At 42.1% G+C, this 13,704-nt stretch overlaps 1 protein-coding gene across 12 annotated transcripts in view; it reads right to left on the bottom strand.

Moving 5' to 3' along the window:
* SDK2 (sidekick cell adhesion molecule 2) overlaps nt 1-13,704 on the bottom strand; it is a 727,771-nt gene that overhangs the window by 86,586 nt on the left and 627,481 nt on the right. For all 12 annotated transcript variants that reach the window (XM_056550647.1, XM_056550649.1, XM_056550648.1 and 9 more), the window contains 2 exons: nt 7,652-7,819; nt 475-577 (listed from right to left, as the gene is read on the bottom strand). In XM_056550647.1, the coding sequence (XP_056406622.1) occupies nt 475-577; nt 7,652-7,819 (271 nt within the window). The remainder of the gene's footprint in view (nt 1-474; nt 578-7,651; nt 7,820-13,704) is intronic.

Genomic DNA, 13,704 nt, shown 5'->3' with positions numbered 1-13,704 from the left:
GTAGGAGCATATCCCGTACTGGGACATCACACAAATGAATTGGACATCTAAATGCCCATTCTGTTGGCAGATGTTTGGGACACCCCTATACACATTAGATGGCTGGTGGTTCCTACCAATATCAGTGGGTTTGGCTGATACCTATGTGTATGGCCTGCTTTACCATTGAGAAACCTTAGGGAAGGTACCCGTAGAGTTTACATGGTGAGTCATGACTTGGGATCTACTTGATGAGATGTGTATCATTAGATTCTACAGTAAATCTAACCCCTTGGAGGCTCATGGTGGTGTGGTTGAAAGTAGAAATGGCGGCACAGTAAATAGGCGTTTGTCATTCTCCTAAAAGGTTGCTACAGTTAACCCTATACCTTGGGTCTTCTGTAAGAAGTTGGCTACCTAAAAAAAATCGATCAAAAAAGCATGGGTCTATAGATTAGATGTAAGATGGACGTCACTATGAACATGGCACCTTACCTGATGGCAACACTCGTGTCATGTGACACAGCACACGACATTGATGCCTTTGTCCCCTTGATCACGCTCTGGTCTGTCGGAGGATTGGTAATGCGTGTTCGAGCTGTTGAGACATAGAGACATTATGGTATTCTCTTTGTGTCAGTCTTTATTCCTGTAAGTTATTATTATTATTGTCTGTGATCTTCTAGGAGCATTATAAATTGAAGTTGGCTTTATACATATATACATATTGAATGCTGCTAACACAGATTCTGTAAAGTTTTCCTTACCATGTCGCACCAGGGATTTAAAATAACTTGGCCAAGATTACATAAGCCCTTTACCAAGGTCAATACATGGATCTGTAACACATAGCCAAGATAAGGCACTTGGCTTTATTTCATGTAAACTATTATTTCCAAAGCCTGGTACTCAAAGGATGCACAAATGATGGCCTATGTGACTGCTATGGGCCCTCGAGGCGGGGAACCCTGCTCAGGTTAACGTCCATCCTGTGGTATCTTCACCAACATCAGAAGGGGGTTCTATTTTAATGTTTGTTTCATGTGCCACCACTGTAATTCAGACATGAACCCTAGCCTGGGGCTTTCAGGTGGACCCATGTGCATTTCAATGCCGATTCCACATCAAAATCCACATGAACTCCGCAACCCTTTGATTTAAGCTGTGGTCCATCCACTAAGACCCCCTGTGATCAGACACCTATCCTATGGGTAGGGGAAAAGATTGAAAATACTGGTTGTTCCCATATAAGTCAAAGGAACTTTAGAAAACCCAAACCAATTCCATTTTGAAGCTGATTTGATGTAGATCTGCGGCAAGATAAAAATAAAAAAAGTAAATTAAAAATCTGCCTCATAATGTACCATTTCCAAAAACAAAATAATCCATGTCTAAACTCCTTAATTTTTCACATGGAATTGTCTGGCCAAAAATATCTAAATTTGTATGATAAGTAAATGGACAGCATTACTAAAGAAAACAATAATCTCCATCACTTGGCAGAGTGTTATTTGACAATGACCTTGCCATATCTCCTTACTGTCTGTGTTGGATTAAAGATACTCCATGTGTCCCCATCTTCTCATATCTGGAGATATAAGAACTCTTCAGTGGGTGACCCAAATTTTCCATTTTAAACATGACTTTGTTCTTGTATTGTGTGTATTGTCCATGACACACAACGCAAATTCAACGTCTTTATACTCCACTAACTTTTGTTTGCTTGACATTGCAAGGTTAACAAGTGAATTGACAGACCGCTGTATGACATCTCAACGTGGTCTTTTCACGTGGTGCTGGGAAGACAGGTTTGATGGTCCTCTAACTCCCCCCGGTCTCCAGTGTTACACAGAAGATAAAGTCACAGGACAAGCTAATTTCACTCCTGTCATTGTAGACAATGCCGAGCGATCAGCTGAAGGATCATGATTGTCAAAGGCAAAGAGAAGACAAAGAAGCTCCAAGCAAAGCACATTGTATTAAAAGCCTGAGGAACAGGTTCCCAGCATCTCATTTAATCCCCCTTCCTGGCAGATAAAAGGAATATCTACCGGGTCTGTGCAGTTTGTCACTGAAGGCTCCAGAACTGTGTATTTCCTGAAGAACCTCATACAAGTCAAGGTTTGACTCTGCAAAGATTTCATTTAGGCCCCTTCTGCCTGACTTCTTTTCAACTGAGTAGGTTTAACCCCAAAAGGAGGGTGGATACGCTAAGGATTTTCTTTCTGGATTTGCTGGAGGTAAATCCACATCATATTACAGAAGCAGCATAAAGGATGATATTTTAACAAATCTTATACGCTGGATGTGGAAAAAAAAAATCCAAGTGAAAAGTTATGTCAAATTATGTTGCAAATTTCTACCATGGATTTTAACATTTGTAATAGGGTGAAAACTGCTGCAAATCTGTGACATAATGTGCCATAAAATCTTAGTGTTAAACACGTGGACTTAGCTTTGAATTAGCAGTGGGGTTTTGTCTGTTTTCATTCCATAGGGTAAAGTTTGCTGAAAATCAGTGACAAAATCATTACAATTTTACTGTATGTGACTCAATTACACCGGCATCATGTTCTAAAGGGTTTCATAAGTATATTGCCACGTATTGGCCAAAGCCTCATTCACTTTAATACCTGATGGTAGTCAGCCATTGACTGTGGTCAGGCTGTGTGCTTGGATATGTTTATTTAACAGGACTCAAAAGTGCATAGACCATATGTTAGATAAATATTTTCACTTTACACAGTCATAAGCCTTAGATGTGTCTACTGACAGGATGGAAGGGGACATGATGAATCCATAGTCACACAGATCTGTTCGTATGCCTAATTCTATATAGTCACAGCAAGCAGAGAAGGGAACGCCGGCACAGCTTAGCCCCGGTGTAGCACTTCCATATATATAGTATATTAACAATATATACTGTCCCTCATAGACGTCTGACAGGTAAGTTAAGGTCTTTGGGTTTGGAAATTTTAGTTTGTAACTGGATTGAACACTGGCTCATGGATCGTACCCAGAGAGTGGTGGTCAATGATTTGTACTCTGATTGGTCCCCGGTTATTAGTGGTGTACCCCAAGGTTCAGTACTGGGACCGCTGTTGTTTAATTTATTTATCAATGATATAGAGGATGGTATTAACAGCTCTGTTTCTATCTTTGCAGATGACACCAAGCTTTGTAGCACGGTACAGTCTATAGAGGATGTGCATAAGTTACAGGATGACTTGGATAGACTAAGTGTCTGGGCCTCCACTTGGCAAATGAGGTTCAATGTGGATAAATGTAAAGTTATGCATCTGGGTACTAATAACCTGCATGCGTCGTATGTCTTAGGGGGGATTAAACTGTCAGAGTCACTGGTAGAGAAGGATCTGGGTGTACTTGTAGATCACAGACTACAGAATAGCATGCAATGTCAGGCTGCTGCTTCCAAAGTCAGCAGGATATTGTCATGTATCAAAAGAGGCATGGACTCAAGGGACAGGGACATAATACTCCCCCTTTATAAAGCATTGGTACGACCTCACCTGGAATATGCTGTTCAGTTTTGGGCACCTGTCCATAAAAGGGACACTGCGGAGTTGGAAAGGGTGCAGAGACGCGCGACTAAACTAATATGGCGCATGGAACATCTTAGCTATGAGGAGCGATTAAAGGAGTTACAATTGTTTAGTCTTGAGAAGAGACGTTTAAGGGGGGATATGATAAACGTATATAAGTATATAAATGGCCCATACAAAAAATATGGAGAAAAACTGTTCCAGGTTAAACCCCCCCAAAGGACGAGGGGACACTCCCTCCGTCTGGAGAAGAAAAAGTTTAGTCTCAAGGGGCGACACTCCTTCTTTACCGTGAGGACTGTGAATTTATGGAACGGTCTACCTCAGGAACTGGTCACAGCTGGAACAATTTACAGCTTTAAAACAGGATTAGATACATTCCTGGAACAAAATAACATTAATGCTTATGAAGAAATATAAAATCTCATCCCTTCCCCAATATTGCGCCACACCCCTACCCCTTAATTCCCTGGTTGAACTTGATGGACATATGTCTTTTTTCGACCGTACTAACTATGTAACTATGTAATATGTTAGCCGATGTAGCAAAGGTTCAACCCCACACGTATATCCCGTTTTGGGTGCTCAATCCCCAAAAGGCAAAAAGTTCATAAGAAGAGCTTATACAATAGAAGCAGGAGGCACTCACCACCGGGGTTTCGTGGAATTTTTTGTTGCTTTATTGTGAACGTGCAGGAGTGGGCGCGTCCACACTTGTCCTTTCTGCTCCTGCACGTTCACAATAAAGCACTGAAAAATTCCACAAAACCCCAGTGGTGAGTGCCTCCTGCTTCTATTGTATAAGATAATTCTATATAGTGTTTATCTTTTTACTGTCATAATGACCAATGTGAAATTACCGCCTTAATACTTTATGACTACAGAGTCAGTCTGCCGCATTGGGAGCAGACTCTAGAGACCTTCATATTGTTTTACTACATGGGATCTTCTCTGGCAGAATATTGAACCAAATACATTATGGAATATTTTTAGGGATAAATAGCCATAGAAAACTATTTCAGATAGTGTAACTAGTTCACTAGAACATTGGCCTTAGCATGTGCGTAAGCAGATTGTGGCTTTACTTGGGGATATGGACTGTTCGGTGACTAAAGTCTGTGTACAGTGCTATGGAGTATGTTGCTGCTATAGAAATAGCATTATATAAATCAGTAACCATGGCTTTACCATTTTCTTTTTTTTTACATTTTGTACATTTCTATAGTTTACTAGATTATGGTATTTTTCCCTTTAAAGATTGCATCTTCCAAAGCCAGGGCACGGCGTGTCAATGTAGCAGAGCTGATGTTCTCATTGTGAAAGCAGCTAGTGGTATGTCTGTGGTCTTCTACCTGCTGCATTATCTCAAGTGCACGTTACCTTGAGGTCCTACATTATTTATGGCTTTATACATTAATATCTAATTCTGTATCTGAGGAGAGATTGCAGCACTTCTATATTTTATATATTTGATTCACTTACATAGCACCAATATATTTCACAGCGCTGTACAGAGATGGTCATCACCCTATACCATCTAAATTTCTAATTCTTACCAATATTGAGAGGAAACCCGCTGAACATAGGAAATGTAGACCCTACAAGCAGATAGTGCCCTTAGGTGGATTGGAACCCAGGACCCCAGCAATGGATGGGAACAATGATAATAACCACCTAGCCATTATGGGTTATCTCATAATAATCCATTCAATCTGAAAGTCATGGGCCCCTCTAGATTATGTAACATATAGACTGTCCGAGTCCGGCAGAGCTGACTCCTTCTACAAGACATCCATAATAAGATAAGCCCTTTTAGTTAGTATCCTTATCCTGTTACCCAGTTGAAGGAATAGTCCAGGGAACTAAACTTATTAGACACAGGATAGTGGATAAGTATCTGATCACGGGGGGTCCGATCACTGGGACCCCCGTGATCTCCTGTACTGGATAGGGGATAAGTGTCTGATAAGTTCAGTTCCCAGGACTACACCTTTAAAGGGGTACTCCTCTGCTCAGCTTTTGGAACAAACTGTTACGAATGCTGGAGCCGGCGCCAATAGCTTGTGAAATCATAATCCCGGCCCCTCATGACATCATGCCCCGCCCCCTCAATGCAAGTCTATGGGAGGGGGCATGACGCCCCCTCCCATAGACTTGCATTGAGGGGACGGGGGCATAAAGTCATAAGGGGGAGGGGCTATGACATCACACGCTTTGTTCCAAACGCTGAGCAGCGGAGTAATATTGGTGTATCGAGACTTAGAAACCTATTGCAAGGGTTGATTACTGGCCTGAGTATAAGGGCCAGAGATCAGCTGATTCGTCAGCTAATTGTTTACTTCTGACCTGTCAAAAAAATTTTGCTCTCTGCCCACATTTCTCCCTGTGTAACCCAGAATGTCGGGCCGACACATAACAGCAGCAAAGGGCTGTACCAACAATCAAGAGCTTGTTCATGCAGCCCTGTAATAGGCTCTGTAAACTCCGAGATCAGGGCATGTTTACTGTCCACATGGAGCCATACAGTTACAGGAAATCCTCTATGGGAGAAAAGCATGCAAAGTGATTTTACTCCAGAAAAAATAAAACCACTCTCTGGTGCCATCTTTAGGTAGCTACCTAAGTCAATGTCTAACCAACGAAACAGGACTAAGGATAGGTTATCCAGGGGCAAAAGAAATCCGTCATTTATAAGGCTGCATGCACACCACGTTTTTGTTATACAGTTCCCATATATAGTTTCAAGATAAAAACCGTACAGAACAGTATAGAAAACCGTAAGTCAAACACATCATCCGGTTTAGTCCGTTTTGCATCTCATACGGTTTTGTCCGTTTTTTTACCCGTACCCAAAACCATAGTCTACCAGATTTTTTGGTCCGGGTGAAAAACTGTATTAAACCGTATACGTTTTTTAAACATGGGAGTCAATGGGAACCATACAGAGCCGTATGTGCGTACGGTTCCATCTGGTTTGCACCATACGGTTTCTGACTTTGCACAGTTTTTTTTCTTGGAATTTCAATCAAACAAGTGAAACTTTATTCATAATGGAGGGAAAAGTTAAAAACATATACGTTTTTTTCTTAAAAAACGGATGCAACCGGACGTCATTTTTCAAACCGTTTACGGCTTACAACCATATAGGGGTTAAAATTTGTAGACACGTATTGATACAGTTTAGTCCGGTTTTGAGGAATCCCTTTTTCATCAAAAACCTGATACGGGAGCTGTACTGTAAAAACGTGGTGTGCATGCAGCCTAACATGGACATTTCAGGGAAGGAAACAACCTAAGGGATCTTGTTCTACAACCTTGGATAGAGTGTACCCTGTAGGGCTACATTCACACTGTGGAATTTCTGGGCAGAATTTCTGCCGGAGATCGAGCAGAAACTACTAGGACCGCGCGGACTACATTGCCGTCTCCATATATGGCAATGCATTTCTGGGATCTCCCAAAAGATCCACCCAGAAATGCAATGCAGTCTGCTCTGTCCTAGCGCCGCCGGCTCGATCTCCGGCAGAAATGCTGCAGTGTGAACCCAGCCTACCACTTCCAGGCTTTGTTGCAGAGTTTTCTGATAGTGTAATGTATCATTGGTGTAATTGACATTTCATGCCTAAATGATCACCCAAGTACATGGTAAAGTTTATCGTTTATAACGAACTCTTATCATAACGCTAGTCATTGATAGCTTTATGCCAATGGCCCTTTGAATGACGTGTTCAGCTCTGCTACATCCAGAGCAGCCGACTTTGTTGCATTATTAAACCCTGGGCTCTCTTGAATTTGAAAGCCTTCAACATTAAGAAAGGTATTTCTGGCAATAAAATATATCCAGCAATTGTGTAGCCAAGTGTCATTTTCAACGCTTCATAGAGTGACCTCCAAGCGGAATTGAAATATTGAGAGAGCTGGAGAACATAACGGGAACTGAACTAAGCTGCATGAAAAACCTTTTATCCCTAATGACTATAATAAACAACATCAACTCCTACGGCTGCTAAAACAGAGACAAACAGTAAAAAAACCAATATGTGTTAGGGGAAGAAGCGGCAGCACCTCAGCAGATAGATAGGGTGATACAGGCAGGGAGCATCTCTTACCCCAGACAATGACATCAGCCGAGGCCTCGTCTGCTCCACGAGAGTTGGTAGCGGTGCAGGTGTATGTGCCCATGTCGGATATATGTGCAGGGCTTACAAGTAGACTTCCAGATTCGAGAAGGGTGAAACGTGGCAGCTGGACCGACCCGCTGGCCAAGATCTTGTCACCTACAGAGAAGGAGAAAGAGTCCTTTATCAAGGAGATTTCTATTTACCCCTCCCATGGAACATCACAGGTTCAGGTTTTAGAAAAGGGCTAAGGGGCAACCAAATAACTACAGGGGACAGTACAGAGATCTTTAAAGGGGTACTCCGGTGGAAAACGTTTTCTTTTTTTTAATCAACTGGTGCCAGAAAGTTAAACAGATTTGTAAATTACTTCTATTAAAAAATCTTAATCCTTCCAGTACTTATTAGCTGCTGAATACTACAGAGGAAATTCTTTTCTTTTTGGAACACAGAGCTCTCTGCTGACATCACGAACACAGTGCTCTTTGCTGACATATCTGTCCATTTTAAGAACTGTCCAGAGTAGGAGAAAATCCCCATAGCAAACATATGCTGCTCTGGACAGTTCCTAAAATGGACAGAGATGTCAGCAGAGAGCAATGTGCTGGTTGGGAAACACTGGTCTAGACGCAAGTGCATGAAAATACCTATTCTATTTAATCTTAAACATTTTTTTAATAAAGAATTGTTGTTTAATGTATAACTATACTCTTTTCCTTTTCTCTGAGACAATAAACATCCGTCTAATACTATTTTTATATAGGAGTGTGCTGAGGACTGAAACCCTGTCCCTTCTAAAAGATTTGTAAATTACTTCTAGTAAAAAATCTTAATCCTTCCAATAATTATCAGCTGCTGAAGTTGAGTTGTTCTTTTCTGTTTAAGTGCTCTCTGATGACACGTGTCTTGGGAGCTGTGCAGCGTAGAAGCAAATTCCCATTGCAAACCTCTTCTACTCTGTGCAGTTCCTATGGGGATTTGCTTCTACTCTGGACAGCTCCCGAGACACGTGTCATCAGAGAGCACTTAGACAGAAAAGAACAATTCAACTTCAGAAGCTCATAAGTACTGAAAGGATTAAGAAGTAATTTACAAATCTGTTTAACTTTCTGGAGCCAGTTGATATATAAAACAATTTTTTCCTGGATAACCCCTTTAAGCTTTCTGCTCTGGCATCTGACACTTTTGTACGTGTTCTATTAGGTGGTGTAGGTTTGCACAAAAGAAGTAGGCTTTGCGCAAAAGAAAAACACTTCTAAATTTAATTTTGCACAAATAATAAATACAGCTCCACTGCATAAAGAGGGTTACGGTGAACCAAACAGTAGACAACAAGTGTTCTACCAAAAATTGCGCAAATAAAATTGCGCAAAAAATGCAATTGTGCAAAATTTGCAGGGACATTTACAACTTTGAAGTGGTGTAAAGCCAATGATAAATGCCCCCCAATGAGTAAGTCCAAAAGGGGCCTGGATGCATTTCTGGAGAGTAGGTGGTTAAGGAAAAAGGTCATTCATCCAGGGACTTATTCTGATTCTGTCACCTTTGAAGTAAGGAAGGATTTTTTCCCCCAAAAAAGGAAAACTGGCTTTGACTGATGTTTTTTTTTTTTTTTTTTTTTGCCTTCCTATGGATTAACACTGCAGAGTAACAGGCTCAAACTATGCCTAATGCATACTCGACCAGGCTCGGCATTCATATGTATTGTGGGGTAGGAATGCAGCGCTGTCAGATGATAAAGCATTCAGTTGAAGGTATATGGGAATCCCATGGTCTCCATTTACACTATGATATTATGTAATTTTTTTGCTTTAATAGCAATGATCGCACCAGCGTGAACGTGTAAATGAGATCAAAAGAATGTGACAGATGTGATTATTCTCTGCTTGGCACAGAACTAAATAAAATAAATAAAAATCTAGACAATATGTGATGTCCCAGTATGACATATATTCCCGTACAGTACTTAGGCCCTGTCAGGTTGAGTCCCTCTGTGTCCTAGGGGCCCTCCTGCAGCGTCTCCCCCATAGTAATATATATTATGCATAGTGTTATGTATAAAGGATCTTTAAGGACCTTTGAGTTAGTCACATGATAATGTGTTCACCTGATGTGTTTGTTACCCAGAGAGCACCAACTAACCAGGTGACCTGCAGCTTGACCTATGGGCTTCTGGCTCAAACCCCCTTTATAAGAGGGGGAGCCATTACAATTTTCTATCTTCCACCACACGCCTGCTGAGACCATTTTGGTATTCATTTTTTATGTATTCCCAAGTGTGCCGGGTCTTTGGTCGGCCAGGCATGACTCCTACGCATTTACAACAGTCTATGCCTAAGGCAAGCGTACAGCTGGGACTTTTACGGGTCATCTGCGTGGCAAGCACAATGTTAGTGGGGGTGTCTGTTGGTTATTTTTAGGTACTTTGAAGCCAGTAAGAAAAGGTAAATTTGGCACATGTATAATTCATTATAGGATGGGGATGCCATTGAAACCTCAGTCTAGACACCTCTCTGAATGGATCTCTTTGCAGCCGCAGGGTTTGCCTCTTTAGCGTCTATACTTTTTAAACCTAGGATCCTTCAGATTTTGAGTTCATCTTTATATATTTCTCATAAAAAGCTTCTAAGAGTAATTCTTCAGTCCTTCGCTCAATAACCAGAATAGTAAGGGTATAGGTGGAGATCTGCGCGCTCCAGCTGCCTCTGCCTCCCTGTGGGTTTTCTTAATGCAAGCACTGAAGGGTTAAATTCTCTGCTAAATTGAAAGCTCTAAAGATACTCTAGTTTCTATGGCTTCCATTAAAGAAACACCTCTAGGTCATAAACCGGTACACACACATATAGGCAGGTTTAACCCTTCGTCTGGTTTTTTCCCATTAGCGTGCACATCTTTAAAGGCCTGGCTGCCGCCTGCTCTCATACATAAAAGCGGTCAGACTATTAGGGTCTGCTTGATTGTTGGCTGAAGGTTGTGATTGGGTATATATCGGGCTAAACACAAACTGTGTACTGAAGACTATAGCTTTGTCATATATTATAAGGCAGTTATGCTTTATTAACCTGTCTTGTGCCAGTTTTATTCGAGGAACAGAGGACTGGCACTGCTGTTGTCTAGAGATGAGAGACTCTGCATATGATTTATACACGGGCTTGGAGCGGAGGATCAGCTTATCATTCATACACAGGCGAGAGATGAGAAAGCTCTCTGTATAAGCAACACACACAGACTAGAGCCCAGGAACTCTACAGATCATTGTATACCAAGGAGGGAGCCTGCAAATATCCCTGTACCAGCCGACTTCACATGTAGCTCTAGTCAGATAGGGGCTATGAGGAGGCTTTACATGTCCTAGTGTACAGAGCCGGGAGATGGACAAATTATTCACGAAGACTCTACTTTCAGACAGATCTCCGAGATGAGGAACTCTTTATTGGGCTTGCAGCCTGTTGACGGACAGATTGTTTGCAGCCCCTAAAAGCTTTAGCAGAAAGACGTTTTTTTGGCATCAAAGACAAAGCAACAAACTCGTCTGTGCCCACGCATAAGAATCTTCACTTTCTGCTATACAGTAATGTAACTGCTATTATATAACGCAGCATGTACTGGCAGATAGCAAATAATCTGACACAGAAAGAAAGTTGGTAGCAGAACTTCTTTTAAAGAGTTGTTTGGAACTTCAGTTTTGTGCTTTAGTTTGGTACAAGGCTCTATATTGTATCATCTGGCTAGAAGTTTGTTGCCTTTGGATGCCATGTACTGTATATGCTGTGGAACTGGCATCAATGAACCTTGCCCATGTTTAAGTTGCATGGGTTTTAACAGGTTATTATTATAATATGGGCAACTGTCTGAGTTCTCTAAAATATCCCCCATGGCACAGGCTGGGGAATTATTAGGTCGGGTTCAGTCTGTTGAATCTCTGGCTGGAGATTCCAAGGGTGCCCTGCGCTGACTAAATCAGTTGGCGCTAGGACCGTGCGGACATTGCTGGTCCCAATAGACTGCAGTGTATTCTGTGTGGTATTTCTCCTTCCTAGAGAGCCTCGACTGTGTACATACAACCTTAACCTGTATGACTCCTCCAAAGGGTCCACACTAAAAATTAAGGCTTCTCCTATTTCGTTGTATAAATATTAATGTTTGTACACAGTGCTGCCTCCTAAATGTAATCCTCTCTCCTCATTATTTTCACCCTCTTAGATCAGGGCTTTTTTTGTTCTGTAACACTTTATTGCTGTGATCCTGCTGCAGTTTTTCTTTTTTTTTATGCCCAAAAGCACTGTGCATCAATAACCTGCCCCCCACATGCCACTACTACTAGTACTAGCATTAGTACAGCTAGCCTGTTCAGTCCAGTGCACTTTCTATAGCACTAAGTCATGGCATAGCAGAACAAAGTAGATGCTCTCATACGATTGGCCAGAGAAGTAAGGGCAAGGAAGTGCAGGTGCAATTACTGGTGGCAAACAGCACATCCTAAAACGGATATAATGAGAAACAACTGTGCCCCTGTGGGAGGGGCGGAGGCTCAATAACAGCAGGGAGCTGTTAGGTATAGCTACTACATGTAGCTTTCTCAAGGAAGAATCACTAGCAGACTGTGTCTGCTTGTTATTCTTTATTGAGAAAGCTACACTTAGTAGAGAAATGTGTGGTGTCCCAACACCAACGGCTGTTGCTCTGTGGGCTGAGGATCTACTCGGCATGCCTGCTGCACATATGTTGGGCCCACTAAGGGATTGTCTGTTGTATTTGAAATGTTCAAGCACTTTATTATATTTCCCATATGTACTGTATAATATGTTATTTATGGGTAAAGAATAAAAGGAGCAGTGTAAACCATGTGACCCTGCCTGCCCAATGGGAACCCCTAAATTGTCAGGTATATAGTGTAGTGGGGGAGGTGTTGCCCCAGTCTAGCCTGAGTGCTAAAGCTGAGTACAGTGTGGTAAAGAAGTGAAGTGGTGTGTGAAGAAATCCTGAGGGAAGTCAAAGAACAAATCTCTTCTCTATTCTACCCAGTCATTCTGCAAGTGATACCCCGTACAGTGGAACGTCAAGCCCTGGCAGAGAAAGTACTTGGACCTTGTCAGAACCCTAGCCGGCGTGGAGAATCTACAGTCTATAATCTCAAGTCAGTATTATTCAAGTGGGTAAAAAGCACCATAAGTCCCAGCAACATGAAAGGGTTCCCAAAGGGTTACACTGCATCCCTTCTGCCCTTTCGGAGGTTGTAGCGGTGTATTCTGCAGATACACTAGCTTCTTGTGGGGTGTTGCAATATTGGTTTCTGGTGAGGCTTTTATAAGTCCAATACAGCATACATTAAACATCAGCACTGACAAGCAATACATTAACAGTACTAGGAAGCATTAGTTGCTCCTGGATATTTGCACAGAAGTGCTCTTTTGCATATTTGCACACCTCTTAGGATTATAATCCTGGAAACCCCTCATATATTTTGCTATCACTCTGATTGTTATTTTCATTATTATCCACATCCTTGTTTTCTGTTTTAATATCAAGAATAAAAGTCTTAATGGATATAGGTTTTTGAGGTTATAATGCCCTAGGGTATTTTGTTATTTGGTGGGTTAAATCATATTGTCACCACCCTGAAGGGTTAAAGGTCATCTGCAGCCTAAATACACTCATCCCCTATCCCCAGGATAGGGGATAAGTGTTTGATCGTGGAGGTCCGACCGATGTGACCCCCGTGATCTCCTGAACAGGGCCCCGGCATTGCCGCGCTGTGCTGCCGCTAATGCGCGTAGTGTCGACCTCACCGGGGTAGACGGTACGCCCCCTCCACATACAGCTCTATGGGAGAGGCAGGGAGGCACGAACGCTGCATCCCCGCCTTTCCCAAAGAACTACATGGAGGAGGCGTGTAGGCACAATTACTGCACGGGAGAGCTGTGGCCCCGTGCAGGAGATCGCAAGGGATCCCAGTGGTTGGGCCCCCCCGCGATCACACATTTATCCCCTATCCTGTGGATAGGGGATAAGTGTATTTAGGCTGCAGATGTTCTTTAATATAA

The sequence above is a fragment of the Hyla sarda genome, chromosome 13, assembly GCF_029499605.1.
Source record: "Hyla sarda isolate aHylSar1 chromosome 13, aHylSar1.hap1, whole genome shotgun sequence".
NCBI lineage: Eukaryota > Metazoa > Chordata > Amphibia > Anura > Hylidae > Hyla > Hyla sarda.
This window is presented reverse-complemented; position numbering and strand designations above follow the sequence as displayed.